Raw genomic sequence first — 23726 nt, 5'->3', positions numbered from 1 at the left:
GAGCCAAGAATCGTGTACTTATTATTATAAGTAATTGATTTTTTTTTTTTTTTTTTTTTTTTTTTTTTTTTTTTTGCTGTTTTGAAGATGGTTTAGAAATTTAGGAAATTTATCGGAAAAGACATTTTTTAAAACCTGTCATGGGCCGTCCAGAAAGAAGACAAAGGGAAAATAAACGGGCTGAGTGGATATAAGTGTACTGTTTTTTAGTTTTAAATATATTAAACGCTTTATTGAATGTTTTTGTTTTCGATTAAAAAATTGCTCTCTGAACTATTTTGTTATTGGTAAAAACTCCTCAGAATCGCTGAGAATGCATATTTAGACACCATTTTGTAATAAAAATTCAAAAAATTGTAAAAGCCAGCGGCGTTCGGTTATATAGTGGGTCCTTTTGTTTCACAAACCAAGCCGCCCACCTTGCTTCCAGTCTACGGGCCCCACCCTGTATGAACACTTATAAATTTCTAAAGAAAATATTCTTTAAATTATTATTAGGATCTACACTGCGTCGTAAAGATTTGGAGGCCTGTACATTTGTGTATTCAATTAAATACACATTTTGCTCAAAGACTTTACGTAGTCTTCGGACACTACTGGGAATGGAGGTGGAGCTGGAATCTCAGTAGTGTAAATATTTCTAGTTGTTGTAGTGTACATGAGAGAATAAATCGTGAACGGTGGCTTGAAGATTTGTCTTTAGATTAGATTTCGTATCATTTGCTGCCTCAGGGATTAGTAATGTTTGCCAGAAAATGATGCTGAAAATACCCACAGAGTGCGTTTTAGAGCGTCTAGCCCCTCTTTACCAATAGTCGCCCGCGCATGGACTGTCCCCACCACTATTTTGGGGGGATCTGCGCCCCTGACGAGATGTAAACAGGGCTAGCGCTAAGCTACAGTCTTGTCAACACTCACGTGCCCTAATCCTATTTGCATCTCGCGACCTATGACCAAATATGCAGTGGACCTTAACTTTTAGACTTTACGGCAATAATGTAAAAAGGGAGATAACTCTGAAATTTGAAATAATTATGACATTCGATAGAAATGAAGCGAAAGGGATAACGACATATTTTTTTTTTTTCTGCACCGATGGCACCATGCAGTGTGCTACGAACGTGGCCTCAAGAAATATGATATGTCTACATTAAATTTTAGCGTATAAAAATGTCAAAAATTTCAAAGACAGTGATTGCGCGAGAACACGATCGATGGCAGTCCAAATCCATGTGTCGGCTAATATAGGGTTGTGTGGAATATGCTAGAGTCGATTTGTAGCATATCTGACCCATGTATATGTTTGACACTGGTTAAGCATTATGATTATAATGTTGAAACCGCGGGATTTTTTTTTTTTTTTTTTTTTTTTTTCATTTGCGAGCGGGCACAAAAACTCAAGGGGGACGCAACAGCTGCAAGTCCCACACACTAATCCTCTGGCAACAATAATAACAACATCCCTCGTGCATTGCACACGTAACCATAAAAAGAATTAAGAATGTTTGTCTCAAAATGACCGAAGTAGGCCTATATGTCGTCAAACCGAATTTCATTCCAATTCCATTCAAATGAACTTTGTGATCACTCCATTACAGGCCCACGACAATATTGCAATATTGACAGAAAATGATTCTACCCTCGTTTATAAATGCGTTAGATCTAGTTGTTTTATATTTTTTTTATTTTTTTTACCGTAGATATACAGTATAAACGTCAGTAACTAAGCCCAACTCCTGAGAGCTTTGAACAGCCCCGCAAAGCGCGATTGTCGCTAACGGAAATTACCGGAGAGTCACGAATGAGTGAACTCCGGTTATAACAAAGATGGCGGCCTCATGAATTTTTTGTTAGCCGTGCAAGATTAAAGAAAATGCCTATTTCCGAAGGTAATGCTTCAAATCGATCCCTCTGGATGATATATTATTAAAGTATGCATCTGGAATTTTGTGTTGAATGCATCACTGCACATCAAATAGTCGTACAAGTAGTATAAATCGGCGATCGATTTTGCAATTTTGTCATTTTGGATTGAACGAAATTTGATTCTCTGTCAAGAGCGGGGGGTTTTGCGATCAACAACGTACTTCTTGTAACCTAGAATACAAATATGTATGTAAAACCACAGTAATAACTTAAGCACACATATATGATATACATAATTTTTTATCATTATTCCCATTTTAAATACCTGCAACGTTATGCTCTAGGCTAGTCTAGACACTAGCGAGGCTAGTAATTATAGATAGTGCAGGGAAATTGACCTTACCCATTCATTCATTTGACATTTTTTTCTTTTTTTTTATGGACTGTACTGTGACATAAAAATTATTGTTGCTCTCTGATAGCCATCTACTTTTTAAATAGGCAATAACTGAGTTACTATCAAGTCTAGACCCTTACAACTAAACTTGGTGTTACCTCCAGTTGCATAAAATCAATTTTCTTATAATTATATGTAGGCCTATAGTAATATACAATATTCCTGTAAATAAAACTGTTACATGTATCTTATATGTAACATTCATAATTTTCTTCCAAAGTTTGTCTGCATATAAGTGAATGTTGATCTGCTTACGGACAAGGCACATGTCTGTGGCAAAGCCATGGTGGTATGGCTCAGTGAGTAGACGCTGTGCGGTCTCGGGTTTGATCCCGTTATTGGCCGAGATAGTTCCTTTTGATTTTTTTATTGTGGTTTCCCCGTTATCAATGATGTAGAAAGGAGGTCCTGGCAAGGGACAGCATCTGATTTATTGGATGGTACGAAAACCCAAGTTCCCTACAGGTGTACTTGTTGGCATACATGTAGGCCTACATGTAAATACTTTGACATAATTTGAAATAGTACTGGCCAGGCAGAATTTACCTTATAACCATCCTCGATATCCTCCGTGGTCTCATTTCGTTCCACTCTACTAAAAAGGGGCATTATGTGAGATTAGATAAAGATTTAACAGTTTTTGCTATATTTCAGTCAAATAGCTTCTCTCTGAACCGTGATATTAGCTTTTGAATTTTAAACTAGCCTCGATCATCATTATGATAAAAAAAAGTCTTGGTTATTCATTTTTACGTTATTGTATTCCAATCCGCTAATATCGAGAGTTGATTATGATCTGGATAAGTTAATTAATGGCTAATTAATAAAGGGGGTGGCCGAATGGTTAGCACATGTGCGCTGTATCATAAGGTTGTGGTTTTGATTCCCTGGTTGTACGTGACAAGGAGTATGTTCATCTGTCCAACTCTGTGGGTTTTCTCTGGGTCGTCTGGTTTCCTCCCACTGCTAAAAACCCCTACGCACAAACAAATAATTGAAATAAAATTGAACCATACATTGTATGTTAGTTCCAAAATGACCAAGTTTGTGTCGAGTGGATGTTAAACCCTATTTCTCTCTCTCTAATTAATAATTTAGATAATATTTTAAGCCTAAAGAAAGACCTGCAATAGGTCGGTTAGCTCTTGCATAATGTATGTTTAATAAAGACCAGACAGAGGTATTTATATCATATAACGGTTCAAGAGTTTTATTGATAATGTTGTTTAGGCGGTTTCGTAATGTATAAACTCAAACCTGTAAAATCAAGTATTGGCGAGAGTACCTTTGGCAATTTAACTGCACTACTTACGTAGGCATAACGCAATCACACTCTGCAGTATCAAGTTGCTACATGTTTCTATAGGTTCAATAATAATAAACATAACAGAATGAAACATTTCAGACAAAGAACGAATATAATAACAAAATAAGTCCAATATATAGATGTTATACATATTTGAAATTGGCGAAAAAAACTAAAGATTTTGATAATAGGCCTACAATAAGATATAATTAAACATGCATTATGCAAGAGCAAAATCTGCATATTACAAGTCTTTCTTTAGGCCTATTATCTAAATTATCAATTAGACATTAAATAACTTATCCAGACAGTAATAAACTCTTGATGTCAAGGCTAGCCTTCGATGTTGGCTGGCTTAGATTCCTATATGCTGCTAACGGCCGTTGTTAATTAAATCAGAAAAAGTGGATAATCGAGACTATGCTGTTTATACATGTATAAATGATTTTAGTAATGATGACCGAGACTATGCAAAAATTTCACCCGCTTCTTTCTCGGCTCATAGTGGATCAATTTTACTGAAATTTCCAGCAAATTACCTTTACACTATCTAGTTTTTAACTATAGCGAGAACTGCCATCTCTTTATCTTATTTCCAATAATGTATCTTTAAATGAATTAGAAATATATAATTATTGACATAAATCATTCACTCAGTAAATGGAGATGAATATGGTTATTTACCCGTATATAAACAAACGCGAAAATAAGGCCATTTCTTTAGTAAGACTGGTTTGTGGTTTGTAAACTGTTTTTTGATTGGTTCGTATTCTCAAGCTACAATTAAGGCCAGGGCAGATAATTTGAAATCGTGGAAAATTGTGGGGATACAGAAGATTCCTCATAGACTGTTGATGCAGAAAAGTAGGACATAAACCTATTTCATACCATCAAGGTTTTGGATAAATTAGCCTGTACCACTACTACTAGGTCCTTATCAATATCAACTCCTTCAGAAATCCTGGGTTCGACACAGGTTGGTCAAAAACACCACTGCAATGGAATGCACCACTACATGTGCATGTATGTCACGATTTCACACAATAACCAGTCTTGCTCGATAGCAAATTTATATTCTTAGTATACAAGTAGTAAGCTTTCTCAAAAAAATAAATAATATAAGCTACCTGATCATATAAAAGTAAAAAAGAAAAATGTATAAATTAAAAATAAATAAGAAATACATTAAAGTACCGTAACACAAATTAAAGATTTATACAAACAGTAGGGAGGGTGTTGGGTGATCTAACATTTACGCTTTAGATCATAAGGTATGTCATTGAGTCAAATAATGTGGTTTTGATCCCAAACTGGCACATGACTCGAAGTAGGGTCTCCTGCCCAACCATGTGGGTGGGTTTTCCATAGTCCTCTGGTTTCCTCCCGCTGCTATGTAAAAGACCTTATGCACGCCCAAGTGGATTATTGAAATAAATTTGTACCATATTATGTTAGTCCAGAAATTGCCTAGTTTGTGCCAAGTGGTCGTTAAACCCCATTTCTCTTCTTCTCTGCAAATAATTTTAAGTAATAGACTGTTGATAGTTGAAAAGCTTCATAATGATAATACAGTTGCAAAGAGTAGGATTTATTCTCTAAAATAGATGTCGGGTGGATCATCAAAATTATTACTTTTGCAATTTGTAAAATTAAAACGCACACATTTCACATGTACGCTGTGTTATTTAAAGACATAACCATTTGAAAAAATGAGGGCGGGGAAAAAACTCTTAAGAATAAGTTGAAATTTTTTCCTGTTTCATTGTGTGAATGATAAACGTGTCTTACAGCCACCATGACCATACACATCTACAAGTAAATGTAACATTTTAGATGTGAAATAAAAAAATACCCAGTCATTATGAGTATATACATGTATGTACTCCCATTAGGCCTTCATTACATATGGCTCTGTACATACATACATGTACAAGTATTGTAACTTGATAATAAGTGATGAAATTGATAATATACATTACATGTACTTCAGTGGTTCGTATTAAATTAAATTTTTTATTTCAATTTGTTTATTGTACTGTACGCTGAAATGTTATAACAATCAGCATGAATAATGATACCAGACCAGGTTAATCCCACGTTTAGATGTGGCATTTTATCTAACAGAAGTTTTTATATTTCTGTGTTCGTAGAGTTATAGTTTTTAAGCGTTTCAGGTTTTGCTGGGTGATAATTTGCTAAAGGTACCGTAGATAGAGTTTGTATATTCTAGAGTCATATACATGTATCTCGTTTTTAATGTCTTGATCACCTGCTAAAATGTACCTAATTTGATCATTTAACATTTAATTAAGAAAACAAAATCTGGCTTGGATTTTGGAGCCATGGTGGCTATGGGAGTAAGACCCTGGCTAGCTAGGCTGGAGGTCACGGGTTCAGGATTTTCCGGCATGGTTTCCCCTTGTCAGTCGTGCAGGACAGAGGGCCAGACAAGGACAGCTGTTTAATCATTCAGATGGCATGATAAAACAAGTTCCTACTTGTACACATTTGTGTGCACGTAAAAGATTCCTTGGCAGTTGGAATTCGATATACATTGTAAAACTAGAGTAGGCTGCAAAATTCCCCCCATAGCACACTGTATGGCCTATGCCCTTCTTCATTTCATTTCCGGCTTGGATTCATTCAGATTAAAAAGAAGCTCATCAAGACATTACAAATTGTATATATTTTTAAACTGCATATATTCGAGCTATCAGTTTCCATGATGATAATTTCTGACGCTACCATATTCACCAAACATATCTCCGTCGTTTTCATTCTAATATCCAATACTAATGTAAGATAGTATATCTTCCATAAAAACATATAAAGAGAATATGAAACAAGACTAAAGCATAAATACTGGCTCTCCTTAATTCAAGAAAATGTAGAATTACTCTACCAATATAATTAAGAAGAGAATTTACCGAAGTTTTTTTCTCAGTTTTGAAATTGGCAGGAGCTTTTTATAGCTGCCACACAATTTCATAAATATGAAGGACTGTAATCTAGACGAACCACTTTAAACTACGCAACAGTAAGAACATAATATTTTTTGATGATTCTCAACAAATTTTAACAATGTGCCAAAAATGGTTTCAATCTAAACATTAAATACAGACACTCCTGCTAAAACAGCACAACTATACAATATCTGATTCTACATTGTAGTGTGTTTTGTTCATACATGTAGTCATGTAATCTTTATAATTTGCTGATTGACTGATTGTACATTTTATTTTAGATATAAAGTTATGTTTTATTTTACAGGTTTGGAGAATGAGGATTGACATCAATTTGGCTACAGTTATTAAACTACAGACATTGACTGGAATTGGATTAAAAAAAGCTGAAACAATCGTTGAATACAGACAGGTAATTACAACAAATCAGTAATATTATAAGTTAAATTAAACTACTGGGAGGTAGGGTGGGCCGAGTGCTCTAAAGCATGCACGTTAGATCATAAGGTTTGTCATTGAGTCAAGTGGCAGGGATTATATCTTTTCTTGTTTGTGATAAGAATTAGGGTCACCTATCCAACATCATGGGTTTTCCCTGTGTCCTCCAGTTTCCTCCTACAGCTATAAATCCTTGCAAGTTGCGAGCAAGTGAATTATTGAAATAAAAGTTACCACATGTTAGTTCTGAAATGGCCTAGTTTGTGTCCAGGTGATGTTAAACTCTCTCTCTCTCTCTCTCTCTCTCTCTCTCTCTCTCTATTTATCCAATCAAAGAAGAACATTTATACATAAGATTTCTGAGCACACCAACTTCCAGTACTGAAACTTCTAGAGATCATTGTAGTAGACTATCTGTAATTACATGTATATTGTTCAAGGGGTTTTTTTTGTAGAAAATTGGTGGATTTGAAAGTGTAGATTCTCTATCTGAAGTTCCTGGTATCGGCACAAGCATCGTTGATCAGAATCGACAAATCTTGACCTGTAAAAAGATTAAACAACCTGTCAGGTAATTAATATTTACTAACTTTATACAATACTGTATCGGGGACAAACGAGGCAAGTACAAAGGGTTTCTGAGTGATTGTGAAAATTGATGGTCAGACTGTTCTTCTATAACATTTAATGCCACTTACTGTTTATCTTCACTTGACAGAAATTTTTTCGTTGAATGACTTGACAAACTTCCTATTTATCCACATTTATGGTTAACATGTGCGCGCTGTATCATAGGGTCTGTCATTGAGTCAACTGGTGTGGTTTCGAATCCCTGGTTGTGCGTGACAAGGAGGAGGGTTGTCTGTCCAACCGCGTAGGTTTTCTCCGGGTCCTCCGGTATCCTCCCACTGCTAAAACCCCTACACGCAAGCAAATTATTGAAATAGAATTGAACCATGTCCTGAAATGACCTAGTTTGTGTAGAGTGGATGTTAAACCCCATTTCTCTCTCTCTCTCTCTCTCTTGCTTGTAGTAATGATTGATTATTATATTTCAGAGTTCGACAAACTAAAAGTAGTTCCTCTTCCGACGTTGGTAATTATGGGAAGAAACGTGGCAAACGAGCAACATCGTGTAGTAATATCGTAGATCGTAAACCGGATCCAGACTCTTCAACATCGGCAACATGTAAAAAACAGAACGCTGTCGTCAAAAACAGACGAACTCATGAACCATTTTACCCAAGTCGAATTACTCGATCCAGTGGACTTAAAAAAGATTTAATAGAAGATGGCTTGACTTGTTCTTCCTCAGGACTGAACAAGTCTACGGTATCAAATGGATCGTCCAGTCCTCAAGATGGTGTACACAGTGAACAGGATGGAACGCAGAGCAGTTCTTCGACTGCGAGTTTACCCGTGGAGAGATCGGTTGGGAATCGAGATGTAAATAAGAATTGTACAGTTAATAAGAATGAAATACGACGAGACCGAGATGTTCATTTGGACTCATTTCACGGTCCCCAGAGTGTGGGGTTTGGTGACTGGGGAATGGAGGTCGGGGATGAGGGAGATGAATCGTCGATGGACACACTACAGTCTCAGTCTGTTGATACGAGTGATACAGACGGGGATAAGGACGATGGGGAGGGGCTTGACGATGACGAAGATGATTTGTGTGGATCTTGCTGCTGTAAACGTGAAACTTCTTCCTGTAAACACCAGTTGGTGAGTTGTCTCCCTTTTATAACATGTAATCGTTAATTACACTTTAGGCATTCTTTGACAAGGAGAGTCAAGTATCACAGACTGTCCTATTTGATTTATAAGGAAAGTGTGTCGAGGTCTTCCTGTGCAGTGGCATTCATACATGTAGATGGGGCTGAGCTGGCATACAATCAGGCAGTTGCCGAGGGCATCACGAGCCTGGAGGTTGCTGGTTCGCTCCCGTTGTTGGCAGAGAATGTGATGTGCGTTGGGATTTTCCGTTTTGTTCCCTTTGTCAGTGGTGCAGGACAGAGGGCCTGACAAGAACAGCTGTCTAGTCATTCGGATGGGACCAAAAACCTAAGTTCCTTGTACATTTTGGCGTACACGTAAAAGATCCCTTGACAGTTGGAATTTTATATACAAGTACATGTAGGCTGTAGCACCACTGTCCGGTGTATGCCTGTCGTCATTTGCCCAGTCGGAGCAGAACAGTAGGGCATTGAACCCCATTTCATTTCTTTTCATTTTGCATTCAAAATATTCTGCTTCATATTAATGTGTAACCATTGAAATGAAAATTACCCTACATTCGTTTAAAATGATAGACATATAGACGTAACTTTAAACTCCGTTCCATTCTAGAATGAAATGGGGTTTAACATCTTACTGCTCTGCTCCGACTGGGTTAATGAAGACGAGCATTACACAAACTTCAAATTCCAACAGTCAAAGGTTCACTGTATGTTGTGCCCGCCATTGTATACACAGGGAAACCATGCAGGAAAATCCTGATTGACTATCTTGGTCGATACGCAAATTTAGATTAACTATGATGCTTATATCTCTACATGTATTTGCATATGTAAATCGACATGAATACCCTACTATAAATTGAAGGGAAGTTGCACAGCTTATATCTCTATTTGCATATATGTAACTCAATGTCAATACCCTACTATATATTGAAGAGAAGTCGCAAAGATGTAAGTATTTTTCTGTAAACCAGTTAAATGGTGTAATAACTATTATAATATATATTATTTTTTTAGATAAAGAGAAAATCTACATTAAAAGAAGATTACTGTCCTGTTAAACGTATTTGTAGATTTCCTTGTCATAGGTGTGTATTATTTTATGACCTATATATGATTTATTTTTTTGACCTATTTAAATAATTAATTTGTTTTATGACCTATGAATAATTATTTATTGTTATGACTTATGTTTAATTTATGACATATTAGTATAAATAATATATTTATTTGCTAAATTGAGTCACAAAACAATTAAATTTTTTGTTATTCATGAACAAGTAATAAAAATTAGCTAATGTTTGATTGTATAAGATGGATATATAAAAATTATATGGGTAACATACTTCTTTACGGATAATTTGAAGGAGAGATCCTTATCCCATTTCGAGGGTTTTGGGTGGCCATATGGTTTAACACATACATGTTAGATCATAAGGTCTATCAAGGAGTAGGGTCTACTGTCCAATGGCTTGGGTTTTTTTCCAGGTTCTTCAGATTCCTCCCACAGCTAAAGCCCCTTAATTAAATATACAAATGTACATAAAAACAAATTATTGAAATAAGATAGAACCATGTGTTAGTCCCGAAATGACCCGGTTTGTTTCGAGTGGACTTTAAACCCCATCTCTTTAAACCCCAATCCCATTACAGTTGGAATTCGATAGAAGTGCCGTTGTCTGGGCAAAATTTCCCTCTTAGCACACTGTATGGTGTATGACCGTCTTCATTAGCCCAGTCAGAGCAGAACAGTAGGACATTAAACCTCATATCAGTTCATATTGTGTCCTCTTAGGAGTCTCAATTTTAAATTTTCGATGAAATTTGTAAAACGTTCAAACATCTGTATCTTTGTATTGATTTATTTATTCCAGTTGTTTAAGCTGTGGTCATGGGTCCAGTGCCTTGTCTACTTGGATACGATGTCCGATATCTCGACAGCGAATTCCATCAAAAGAAAATCCTCCTGCAGGTCTTCAACAATGGCTTGATACCTTCAAGGTTAGTTTTAGATTCAACCATACTCGCCGAGCTACTCAAAAAAATAATATGTATTGCAAGAGATGCAAACTTAGGCTGGTTCTGGTCACCTACATCTAACCTCGACTGTGTGGCGGTAAGTGATATGTAGAAAGAAGTTCTCAAAACTGTTGTTTGAAGAGGGTGTAGAGTTTTCATAGCAAAATTGTGCTTTGTTTAAAGTAAATCAGATAAACTTTAAAGAAAAACAGCCTCAGAAATTGAAAGCCTCCCCCCCCCCCCAATTTTTAATCTCAGACCTTAAAGGTAGTTCCAATGGTGGAATTCGTCATACAGCCTAGGTTAGATGTATGGTACCAGAGCTAATTCAAGTCTACTTTACGGAGAGTAAGCCTCCTGTGTAATGCTTCACAATTATTGACCAATCAAAATGTTTTTAAGATCTCTTTGCATAATGATTACGTATGAATTTTAATAGAATTAATTAATAATAGAATTTTGAAAATATAAAGGAATGAATCGTGTTTTGTTTTAAGTGTTGAATATATTTATTTATAGATTAATAGCTTGGTCGTGTTTTGTTGTAAATTTGATAATGGTATTTGAAAATACAATGGCATGTTGTTGTATATTTGGAATATATTAAATTTTAGAATTGGACGAACGCGGAGAGATTAATGGCGCTAGATCAGATGATTGAATTATGTGAACCAACACAAGTTCGTCACATGATGCAGGCTATCGAACCCCAATTCCAGCGAGACTTTATTTCACTTCTTCCAAAAGAGGTAAGTTAACCCTTCCTAAGATAACCACTTCATACCCATAGAAGGCTATGCAAATATTGAGTAAAAATCAAGCTTTAGACCCTGTTGTGAAAATACAAGCAGACCTTGAATGTGAATATGACCACAACTGGAAAATTGCAAATGTATATATATTATATATGATTTTTGCATATTTGTAATTTAGCCGTTTGGTTGCCATGATTGTTAGTGGGTTTCAGAATGGTTGCCATGTTATTGTTATAAATGAAATATTAGGTATTTTTTCGCCATTAAAAAATGGCAGGAGTAAAGCAATATGGATTATTAGCTTGATAAAGATCTCCTTTTGTAAGAATAGTATAGGTCGGGGGGCCAATAATTTCCTCCGTAGAAGTCTTCCTTTTTTGTGTCTTTACTTTGACAAACATCTGAATTTTCTTCAGAAGAAATGTCCCCACTTATAGTATAATCACTATTCGAACGCAAAATAGACGTGTCGGCATCAGAATATAAAATCTAATTCACAGCTAAATTCACTTGGAGTCCATTCCTTAGCTGTTCTGACAATTATTGTTGACTGTTCTGTCAATATAAGACCCCCTCGTAATAAAAAAGGTTAAAACCATGTTTGTGCAGGGGAGTAAACCAGGTTAAGTAAACTTCCTGACTATTGTCGGGAGCCACTCTGACAGGCTATAAATAATCCTGCTATGACAAGATGATAACCCAGGCCCTACATGTAGAATAAAGTTTTACCCCGAATCATTTTTTCTAGACAAATATTTACAGTAAAATATCTGTTTGAATGATTCTTCTGTCGGTCACGAATTTGGAGTTATCCCCCTTAGTGCTTTATCAAGAATTCACCCAAGATGACTGATCATATTTGTCTCTGGCTCTTTCCACTGCTAAAGACCCTTTCGAACATTAAATCAAAAGATGTACTCTGTTAGTTCTGAAATCCCATTTGGCATTGAGTGAATGTTCTGTGTATAATTTTGGTGTAATTTTTTATATATATTTTCAGCTTGCCTTACACGTTTTATCATTCCTTGACGCTAAAGATCTACTTCAAGCTGCTCAAACTTGCCGTTATTGGCACATACTGACGGAAGACAACCTTTTATGGCGAGAGAAATGTCGAGAAGAGTGTATCGACAAATCAGCATTCTCTAAACGTAAAAACGGGAGTCTATGTAGTCAGTGGAAAGCTTTATATTTACGACAGTATCAAATAGAACAAAACTGGCGTTCCGGTGCTATACGACCAAATAAGGTGAGACTCAAGAAAAATGAGATGATTAATCATCTAAAATATAGAATTAAGGCAGGACACTACCTAAGAATTTTTAGTGTAATATTATTATATGATGTCCTAAATCAGATTTGATAATTTGAGTGTAAAATGTTAAATTGTTGCCATGGAAATGGTGGCCATATTGGATTTTTTATTTATTCAAGTGGGTTTGTTAGGAAATCAAAATCTCTACCAATTTTATTGAAACAAACTATTTGTGATTTGGAATAACATATTTAGGCATTAAGAGTGCAATAAGGCAAAAACTTTACTATTTGAATGTTAATAAAGAACATTATGAATCCCTAACACACCACTAAATTGACCAAATGTATAACAAACACTTTGAAAATCACCTTATTGCACACAGTACGTAGCTATAACATTAATTGTATTCCAAAGATGAGACCATTAACTCTCATAGATTTTGAGAATTTGATTTTAAGACCTGATATGGGTGAAAAATTGAGTACAGAAAAAAGCAAGTTAAAAGTTTGATTTAACACTATGTAATATAAAGGCTGTGGACACAACTTGAAAAATCAGCATATTTTGACTACATGTATATTGGGCAATTTGACAGATCAATCTATACAGAGTGTTTTATAAGGTTGTGTCCTGCCTTAAGGCAATTAGTGGTATTTGATTTCAGTATTATTTCATTTTAAATCATTTTAGTTTTTGATTTGATTCAACATTTCTGTTTATATTTGACGGATTGTAATGGTCTTGGGATCTTTCATACACAAATAAATTCTATCTCATTATGCCTCTCATAGGAAAGATGTAGTTGTTTTGTGTCACTCTCACATTGCCCATACTTTTTTTGCACCCGTTTTCATCTTAAAGGAAGGACCTCAACCAGAATGTGAGCAATGTCTGCAATTTTTGGTGGAGTGCAATTATCTCAAGATCGTTAGATCGCATTTTTGATTTCCATCTGTCTGACAATCTTTAAAATGCTTCCAATGCTAGACACTTTTCCTTGCCACACCATCTGTCTTGTACCCTGACCAAGGGAAAACAACAAACTTTCTCAGCTGACACCTGATTCAAACCTGGAATCTTGTGATTAGTGAGCCAACACCAGACTCACCTAGCAACTGTGGCAGTGCACTGTTTCTTTTAGAGGCAGAGGGGAGCCACAGCTGCTCAGTCGGTAGGACGTTGGCTCACTATCCTAGAGGTCCCATGTTGATCCCAGCATTGGCTGGGGAAAGTTCATCAGGATTTTCCAGCGCGGTTCCCCCTTGCCATTGGTGTAAAACGGAAGGCGTGGCAAGGAACATCGAACAGTCGTTGGAATGGGACGAAAAACCTAGGTCCTGTGTACACTTTGGTGTGTACGTAAAGAACCCTTGACAGTTGGAATCCGAAATAAGAGTAGGCCATAGCAACACTGTCCGGGCAAAATTTCCCTCATCATAGCACACTGCATGTTGTATGCCTATCTTCATTAGCCAAGTAGGATCAGAACAGTAGGACGTTAAACCACATTTCAATTTCATTTGGAGGCAGAGTAGAAAGTAGAAATAAATTCACATATTTTGATTTTTAACTTTCAGGTTTTAAAAGGCCATGATGACCATGTGATAACTTGTTTAGAATATTGTAATAATAAAATAGTTAGTGGGTCTGATGATAATACTCTTAAAGTCTGGTCTGTAGTTACAGGCAAGGTAAGTTAAAACCTCTTATTACAGACCGGTCTTATTAGATGTATATATATGCCGGTTACCGTCTTCATTAGCCTAGTCGGAGCAGAACAGTAGGACGTTAAACCCCATTTCATTTCATTTATACCTGTTATTATAGACCGGTCGAGGGATCGGATGGCCGAATGGTTAGCACATGCGTGCTGCCACATAAGGTCTGTCATTGAGTCAACTGGCATGGTTTCGATTGCCCGGTTGTATGTGAGAAGGAGTTGGGTCACCTGTCCAATCTCGTGGGTTTTCTTCAAGTCATCCCACTGTTAAAGACCCCTACATGCAAGCGAATTATTGAAATAAAATTGAACCATGTTAGTCCCAAAATGACCTAGTTTGTGTTGATTGGACGTTAAACCCCATTTCTCTCTCTCTCTCTCTCTCTATAGACCGGTCTGTCGTTACAGGCAAGATAGGTTAATACCTCTTATTAGGTTTATACTGTACCTGTTATTATAGACCGGTCTGGTGTTACAGGCAAGATAGGGTAATACCACTTATTAGGTTTATACTGTACCTGTTATTATGGACCGGTCTGATATTTACAGTCAAGATAAATTTATACCTCTTCATAGACCCATCTATGCTCACAGGAAGGTAGGTTTAAACCGCTAATTATAGACAGATCTATGGAAGTTAGTTTAAACCTTTGTGAGTATATAGATGTGGGCATTACAGGACTGCACTGTGAATACCTTGTACAACAGGCTTTTGGTAGTATACTTCTTTTCTTGGATAGGTTAGATGTAATAGTATTAGAATTGCTGTTCAGTAAATTTTCATTATGCATCCAGTCTGACAGTAGACTCTCCCAATGTGTATCTTGGTGGCCATTTTGACTTGGAATGTTACAGAAGTCACATGATAGTGATCTAGTGATGACCTGAGACCGGTCCAATGTAATTGCGGGACATCAGCCAGTGTCCAAGATACATTTTAAAGAAATAGTGTGCTGACCTTTTGTCTTATCAATAGATTTTTATACTTTGATATATTGCTGTCATGTTTCAGTGCCTTCGTACGTTAGTTGGTCATACAGGAGGTGTCTGGTCGTCCCAGATGGTGGGTAATACAATAATAAGTGGATCAACAGATCGGACGCTTCGTGTGTGGAACGCAGACACGGGCCAATGTCAACATGTTTTATATGGACATTCATCAACGGTTCGCTGTATGAGTTTACATTCTAACAAGTAAGATCTTTCAGCTCTTTTCAACCATGGTCGCCACTTGTACAAGAATACTAAACTCACACTCTTGGTATACAATTAGCTCCGCTTGAGAACAAACACTAAGCTCGTTGACTGACATTTTAGGTCCTAAATCAATGATTTTCGTCTAAAACACTTGAGTACATCTCGAGAATTTTGAGAAGTATATATTCTGCTTTCATTTAATAAAATTAAGAAGATTTAATTAGTCTTTTTGTGTATAACAGATTTGAACCAGAGTAGGACCACATTACAAAAAAGCATACTAATTATTGGGTATGGCAGTCATTTAGGGCAGAGATCTGTTCTCGAAGTAGATAGTTCTCTGTTTGCAGAATGAAGTAACATATATGATCGCAAGCCATGTATGCGGAATGCTGTACAAGGTGGCATCAGAGGGGTGGACCAGGAAGGATGACTAGTTGTTTTGAATGGACAAAATACCGAGGTCAATCCAAGTAAATTTTTGGGCGCTATTGACACACATACAGGCATCAAAGTTTTGTTGTACATCGCAAAATCTAAATTTATGCTAGAAATTGTCTTTGACATGTGCCTTATTTTCAGGCCTGTATTTATTTATGTCATAAAAATAAATGTTGTTGAGCCTTGGCCCTTGATCCCTTGACGAAATAATAACTGTAAATATTTTGAAGAATGTCTGTGAACCAGAATATGATTTTGTATGGCCTTGCATTATAATTTTGTATGGCCTTACATTGTAATTTTGCATGGGCTTACATTGTAATTTTGCATGGCCTTACATTGTAATTTTGCATGGCCTTGTCATTGTAAATTTGTATGGCCTTGTCATTGTAATTTTTTTGTATGACCTTACATTGTAATTTTTTATGGCCTTAAATTGTAATATTATATTTTTATTGTGTAATTATAGAGTTGTGAGTGGGTCTCGAGATGCTACGCTACGTATGTGGGATATAGAGAACGGAGACTGTTTACATGTATTAATGGGCCACGTAGCCGCCGTTCGTTGTGTGCAGTATGATGGTAGACGTGTGGTTAGTGGGGCGTATGATTACACCGTACGTGTGTGGGATCCAGATACTGAAGCATGTATTCATACGCTACAAGGTCACACAAACAGAGTTTATTCCTTACAGGTGTGTGTAAATGGAGTTTCTCTAATTACATCAGGCATAGAACAGGATATCAATAACTGGACATTCCAGGAGTACAGGTTATCTACTTGCGATTTTCCCTTTGTCTAAAACATGCATTTTGATTGGTTGTTGTACACAACATATTTAGCCCTGCCTTCATGACTTTACGCTGTCAAACCTCTTCCTATTTAAAATGTCAGGCGTTGTCAGGTTTTAATGCTTCAATTTAAAAGAGATGATTTTTAACCGGTGTCCGGTAAGATTATATGCTTAATTTTAATTGGGCGTGGTAGAAATGTTAATAATGATAATAATCAATTGTTGTTTTGAAGAAAAAATAGACAGTTTTGCTTAATAAATTCTGATGTGATTCCCATCGGCATCTGTCATTACTTCAATATTTTATCAGTCAGTCAAGGGGTTTTATCCTGGTGGTATTCAAGATAGTTGCAGCTTGGATTTTCCAGTGTAGTTTACCCTTGACCGTGGTGCAGGAGTAGGGGATTGGCCAGGACAGGATCTAATCGTTCAGATAGAACAAATACATGTAGTTGAGGCCCTGGGTACAAGTTGATGTGCATGTTAAAGATCCCATGAGAATTGAAATTTGAAATAAGAATAGGCTATAGCACCACTTTCTGGGTAAAATTTTCCTTATAGTACACTGTGAGGTGGTGGCTAGTATTCGTTAGCCCAGTTGGTGGCCGAATGGTTAACGTGTGCACCTTGCATCACAAGGCCTAGCATTTCGTCAAGTGGTGTGGACTTTGATTCCCAACTAGTACGTGACAAGGAGTAGAGTTGTCTGTCCAACCTCGTGGGTTTCTTCCCACTGCTAAAGACCCCTACGTGCAAGCGAATTATTAAAATGAAATTGAACCCAATGTTAGTCCCGAAATGATCTCTCTCTCTCATTTTATTTCTATCTAGCTGTGTTACTTCATATACATTTACAGATGGGACAAGAAATTAATCATGAAACTTTGTTTGGCGTGAACATCTAGTAGATCAAACTGCAGATTCAGATCCTTCTCTCTTTTATTCATGTTCATCCATGTCAATTTCTTGAATGATTTTGTATTTTGTTATTTTGTAGTTTGATGGTGTACATATAGTGAGTGGTTCGTTGGATACGTCTATACGAGTCTGGGACGTAGAAACGGGAAATTGCTTACATACGTTAATAGGTCATCAGTCGTTAACAAGTGGTTTAGAATTAAAAGATAATATATTGGTATCTGGTAACGCTGATTCAACGGTTAAAGTATGGGATATAACGAGTGGACAGTGTTTACAGACATTACAAGGTATGGGATTCTCTTTTAATGCTAAATGGGGGATCACAGTCGCTAAGTGGGCAAGACACTGGCTCGCAAGCCTGGATATCTGGTGTTCGATCCCTGCATTGGCCGAGAAAGTCCATCCAGATTTTCCGCGTGGTTCGCCCTTGTCAGTGATGCAGGACGGGGGGTCTGACAAGGGCAGCTGTCTAGTCATTCAGATGAGACGGAAAACCGCGATCCCGTGTGCACATAAAAGATCCCTTGTCAGTTTGAACTCGATGTATAGCATATGCCCTTCTTCATTAGCCAGGTTCGGAGCTTAACAGTAGGACGTTAAACCACATTTAATTTCATTTAATGCTAAATACACAAGATTAAATGATACCTGGGTTATAGTGTAGCGCTCCCCCACCCCCCACCTTAAATGTGTTTAGACAATTGATCTGTAATACATGTATGTATATCCTACTGATATTCAGTAACTGTTGTAAACTTATATTTTTTTTTTCAGGACCTCATAAACATCAGAGTGCTGTCACTTGTTTACAGTTCAGTAAAAAATTTGTAATAACATCGTCAGACGACGGCACCGTCAAAATCTGGGATCTTAAAACAGGCGACTTTCTCAGGAACTTGGTTTCTCTTGACAGTGGCGGAAGCGGTGGGGTTGTGTGGCGTCTTCGGTGTAGTAATACAAAACTAGTGTGTGCAGTTGGCAGTCGCAACGGCACAGAGGAGACGAAACTGCTGGTTTTAGATTTTGATTTAGATGATAAAAAATTGTGATTAACAAATATGGTCCATATAATTACCGTAAGAGAGTGCTGATAGATTTACTAATAAGGAAGTAGAATTTTTTAAAAAGGGCATTATGGGACTAGAAGAACATAATACTTGTTGACGTGAATGTTGTTATAATTGTACAGTGGTTGATGTTTTGTTTGACGTGAGAAGTGAATGTATGGCCAGTGATTAGTAGTTAAATTATCACTACGCTGTTTGCAGATATTTGAGGACAGTTTGTCGTACTGAAAAAGAAAACCAAACATATTCGGCAGATTAGATGAAGATAGAATCCCAACAGAGATTTGACGAAGAAAAGTAACCAGCAGATTTGACAGAAGAAAATAATCAGTATATTTCTGTCATTTAAATTAATGAGGACTATGATTGTTATTCTTTAACAAAAAAGTCCCAAATTGGAATGTAACCATGGAAATCTGTAAAGTTGTACATCTGTCAGTTGTAAAGTATGTGTTCAGTAGAATCACACCCGTAGTCCAGGTAACACAGAATTACTTTCGTCGTCAAGGTAACACAGAATTACTTTGATAGTCTAGGTAACACAGAATGACTTTGGCATCCAGGTAACACAGAATTACTTTCATGGTCCCGGTAACACAGAGTTACTTTCGTCGTCCAGGTAACACAGAATCTGTTCTCTCCCAGTTCTATGAATCCAAGTCATGTGAATAGAAATTTTATGTGTATTCATAATAATATCGATAAGTAAGACATTAAACCCCATTTCATTTCACATAAAATAATGTTACTGAAAACATATGGATACATTATAAAATCATGGCTTGCGATCATAAATGTTACTTCATTATGCAAACAGAGAACTATTCACTTTGAGAACAGATCTCTGCCCTAAATGGCCGCCATATCCAACAATTAGTATACTGTTTTGAAATGCGGTCCTACTCCGGTTCACATCTGTTATACACAACGTTTTCAATTTTGCTAAATGAAAACAGAATATTTACTTCTCAAAATTCTTCAAATATACTTACTGTTTTTGACTAAAAACGTTGATTTAGGACTTAAAATGTCGGTCAACTAACTAAGTGTCTGTTTAGTGTGATGTTACTTGACGGGTCTACTGAACACACAGCGCGGATTCCCAATCTCAAGATAGGAAGCCGACCCAATCTGTTCATTTTATTGGAAGGTGAGGATGATTACAGCAAGGACAATAATTATTTTTTTATATACATGTATACAAGGACAGTGGACGCTGAAACTAATGTACAGGAAACTGAACCCATATGTAATCTTGTTAAACTTTTGTGTTCGTTCTTTGAAACTCATTCTTGCTACATGTAACTACATGTACCATGGCCATCCTGTTCCTGCTACACATGTAGATTTCATTTATTTTGATGCTGTGACATCTGCATTTATAAAACAAATAGGGCTATTTTGTCATTCTTTCAATAAACAAAAATAAGTCTTGGAAAGTTTTGATGCCTATAATACACTTACTTAAAGATACATTATGTAAGATATTGATAAAGAGCTGACCGTTCCTGCTATAATAGGTTAAAAATAGATAATGAAAAATGGAATATATTGAAAATATCATTCCAATGACTTTATTTTGAGCAAAGTTATGAGCAATGCGGAACTAAGTCTAGGTTATCAATATTATCATTAAAGTTTTCGATGTCGCGGATGTTCAAACTTCAAATCCAATGGTCTAGAGATTTGATTACAGGCGTGTCATAATTTTTACAAGATTCCAAGCTAGAAAAAAAGTCTGCAATATGCAGATTTATATGGCGGTATATTAGATTCAAAATTCTTCCAAGCTATCGTCTAATTTCTATTCATGTAATTTCTAACTTATATTCATGTAATTTCTAAATTGAAACAATGTATAATCCAACTTCTTTATTTGTTCAGTGTAAGTTTTAATTCTGTTTCATCTTATTTCTATTATCAAGACGAAAAATGTCTACTTCATTGTCGCTTTACATGTTAAGCATGATCGTGGAACAAATTTAGAACTTTGATACTTCTACCTATAGAGAGAGAGAGTAACGCCCACTTTAGGTCATTTGGGGTTGGGACTAACATATTCAATTTTATTTCAATAATTAGCTTGCACATAGGGGTCTTTAGCAGTAGGAGGAAACCGGAGGACCCGGAGAAAACCCACATGGTTGGACAGGCGACCCTACTCATTGTCAGGTGCAACCCGGGAAATCGATGCTGAAATTGAAAACGACATCAAACGTGATATGGTTGGCAAATACTTTTTCAAATATAAGTTAAATATTATTTTTTCACTCTTTTGAAAGACCAGTGAAGGATCTGAAGATTTGTGTTTGATTTTTTTTTTTTACGTTTTGTAGAGTATTCTCTCAACTTTATCAAGACAACAAAAACACATACTTATGGAAAATAGCTACAAGTGTATTTTAAGGCAATTTTTCGTAGAGTATTCTCTCAATGTTATCCCTTAGTGTATTTTAAGGCGACGTTTCGTAGAGTATTCTCTCAACGTTATTATTATTAGCTTGATAACGTCGTGAAAATACTCTATGAAAAGTTGCCTTAAAATACAGTAGCAGCTGTTTCCATGAGTATGTGTTTTTGTTGTTACATGTACATGAATAGAAGTTAGAAATTAGACAACAGCACAGTCGGATTTTGAATCTAATATACCTCCATAGATTTAGCTCTTACATAATGTATCTTTAAATTAAAATCTATCAAAAAATAAATCCCATGAACTGTACATGATCAAGTCGGACCGGAGTTGGCATGTTCACAAGAGGATGATTTTCTAAGAATGATATTTTGTTATGTATATAAATTTATTATAAGGGCAATTAAAAATGGCACTATTCGTATGAAGTAAATATGTACATTTATCGTGAAGTAACTTAGACAGAGTCAGTAAACTTTCTCAAATTTATATCATATATGGACTGATATTCCTTCTAGAGATTCATCCTTCACACACAATATTGTAGTTTGCAAGGAATTCCGATTCCCTAAAAATTGAATCATATATGGACTGATATTCCTTCTAGAGATTCATCCTTCACACACAATATTGTAGTTTGCAAGGAATTCAGATTCCCTAAAACCAGTATCTGTAACTTTTAAATGATTAAAATATTGTAAAATATAAAAGAAAATTTTCTCAAATTTATATAAATTTATTGAACAGAATTGAATCATTTGTGGACAGATTCATCTTTCACAATATTGTAGTTTGCAAGGACTTCAGATTCTCTGAAAGCAGTATCAGTGGCTTTTAAATGATTAAAATATTGTAAAATATAAGAGAAAGTGTTGTGTGATATGACTCTGGTTATTTGTAATAATATTGTATATAAATAAATATGTATTAAAATAATGTATTAAGCTACACTTGTTGCCGAAGAAATCATTTCAATCAATCAGTTTCTGGACTTAAAACTTTAGGGCTTGGTACATTTAAATATTGACTTATGACTACCCCAGTTCCTTGAAGAATGTTAAGTGATATGTTAATACCGCAATAACCCTGGACAGACAGAAACAGTTCAAAACTGCTGTTCCGTAGACCACTTCAACCCCTGAGAATAGCTTTCATTATTGTCGGACCATTTTGCGTGCACCACAGCTGTGCATGTGACGGGGTGGGTTGGTGTGGTCTGAGAGGTCTTATTAGAACAGCAAGTACTAAAGGGTTAATATAGTTTTTTATCAGTTGACTTATAAACCAAACCCTTTTACTAATAAAAATTTGGGCCATGAAAGCATGCAAGTCATCATTAATCTAAATTAATCTAAATAAAAAGTGGTTAGAAATTATACAGTAGTCATTAATAGTGTAAAAGCCTGACTAATTATAATATCCATCATTATTGAATATACAACCCTAAACAATAGTGGTGAACATGTATATCATGCAATTGACACAAGTTTAACACCTTAGTGACATAACACTTACTTAATGACTACTTTTGGATTACTAACCATTTTAACTGATCAGTAAACATTACCCATATAAAATAATGACTTGCATTCTTTTTAAAGGCCGTGTGTTTAAAAGAGAACAATATCAACTTTACAGTGAGACCAGGTTTTTTTATACTAAATTTAGTTAGTTCCACCAGGCCAGTTTCTGAACTCAAGAGTTCTATTAGGCCAGTTACGAGGATTTCTATTTTGGTCACACATTTTAGCTGTTAATCATTGAAAAGGTCTTGTCTTCCCAGTGGTCTCGTACGTTCGGTATCAATAGTGGTCTTGTAGGTTCAATATCCCAAGGGGCATTTTCGGTATCCTCAGTGGTCTTGTAGGTTCGGTATCAATAGTGGTCTCCTGCGTTCAGAATCCCCAGCGGTTTTGTACATTCGGTATCAATAGTGGTCTCGTACGGAAGAGACCAAGGGGGACGAGATCATTGGGTATACCGAGAATGAGAGGGTATATTGTTTAAGATGGAGTAGTATTGTCATGTATTTATTATTATGGTGTATACAACAATGTATTATAACAGCAGGTGTGTGTTACAAACCACAACAAACCAGCTGGTCTGATATTATTTGTAATAAACAACTAGGGCATTTCATATCATTATCCTCTCATTCTTTTGTTGATTTTTATACGCCCACATTGAAATGTTGTCATAATATACATGTACTGTCATCGGTCCAAGGTCTGTTGATTTTCGACGGTTGCCAGAGTTATGGCCCTTGATCACTTTAAAAAATCTTGTTGATGTTCTAGTAAATGGTGTCCTCCATGTTGTGAATTCTGCAGTTTGATGGTTCGGAAACGATATGGGGTTTAATGTCTGCA

At 36.1% G+C, this 23726-nt stretch overlaps 1 protein-coding gene across 2 annotated transcripts; it reads left to right on the top strand.

Moving 5' to 3' along the window:
- The first annotated feature begins 1778 nt into the window (after window positions 1-1778).
- LOC126829354 (F-box/WD repeat-containing protein 7) lies at window positions 1779-23501 on the top strand. 2 transcript variants are annotated; one of them, XM_050559161.2, is made up of 13 exons: window positions 1779-1889; window positions 6900-7004; window positions 7486-7601; window positions 8089-8758; window positions 9790-9860; window positions 10647-10773; window positions 11406-11540; window positions 12547-12795; window positions 14382-14495; window positions 15537-15718; window positions 16632-16857; window positions 17954-18164; window positions 18652-23501. In XM_050559161.2, the coding sequence occupies exons 2-13, from the start codon at window positions 6909-6911 to the stop codon at window positions 18924-18926; spliced, it is 2472 nt and encodes an 823-aa protein (XP_050415118.1). In that variant the 5' UTR covers window positions 1779-1889; window positions 6900-6908; the 3' UTR covers window positions 18927-23501. The 2 variants fall into 2 exon arrangements, with proteins under 2 accessions (XP_050415118.1, XP_050415117.1); XM_050559160.2 differs by lacking the exon at window positions 1779-1889 and adding an exon at window positions 5546-5621.
- Window positions 23502-23726: the final 225 nt, after the last annotated feature.

The sequence above is a fragment of the Patella vulgata genome, chromosome 8 (assembly GCF_932274485.2).
Source record: "Patella vulgata chromosome 8, xgPatVulg1.2, whole genome shotgun sequence".
NCBI classification, from domain to species: domain Eukaryota; kingdom Metazoa; phylum Mollusca; class Gastropoda; family Patellidae; genus Patella; species Patella vulgata.
This window is presented reverse-complemented; position numbering and strand designations above follow the sequence as displayed.

Bases quoted from the DNA above. Each gene is read 5' to 3' on its own strand.
- LOC126829354 (XM_050559160.2), top strand. From the start codon at position 5,586: ATGAAATTGATAATATACATTACATGTACTTCAGTG. The intron at 7,005-7,485 runs GTAATTACAACA...TTTTTTTTGTAG, and splicing joins CAATCGTTGAATACAGACAG to AAAATTGGTGGATTTGAAAG. The intron at 7,602-8,088 runs GTAATTAATATT...ATTATATTTCAG, and splicing joins AAGATTAAACAACCTGTCAG to AGTTCGACAAACTAAAAGTA.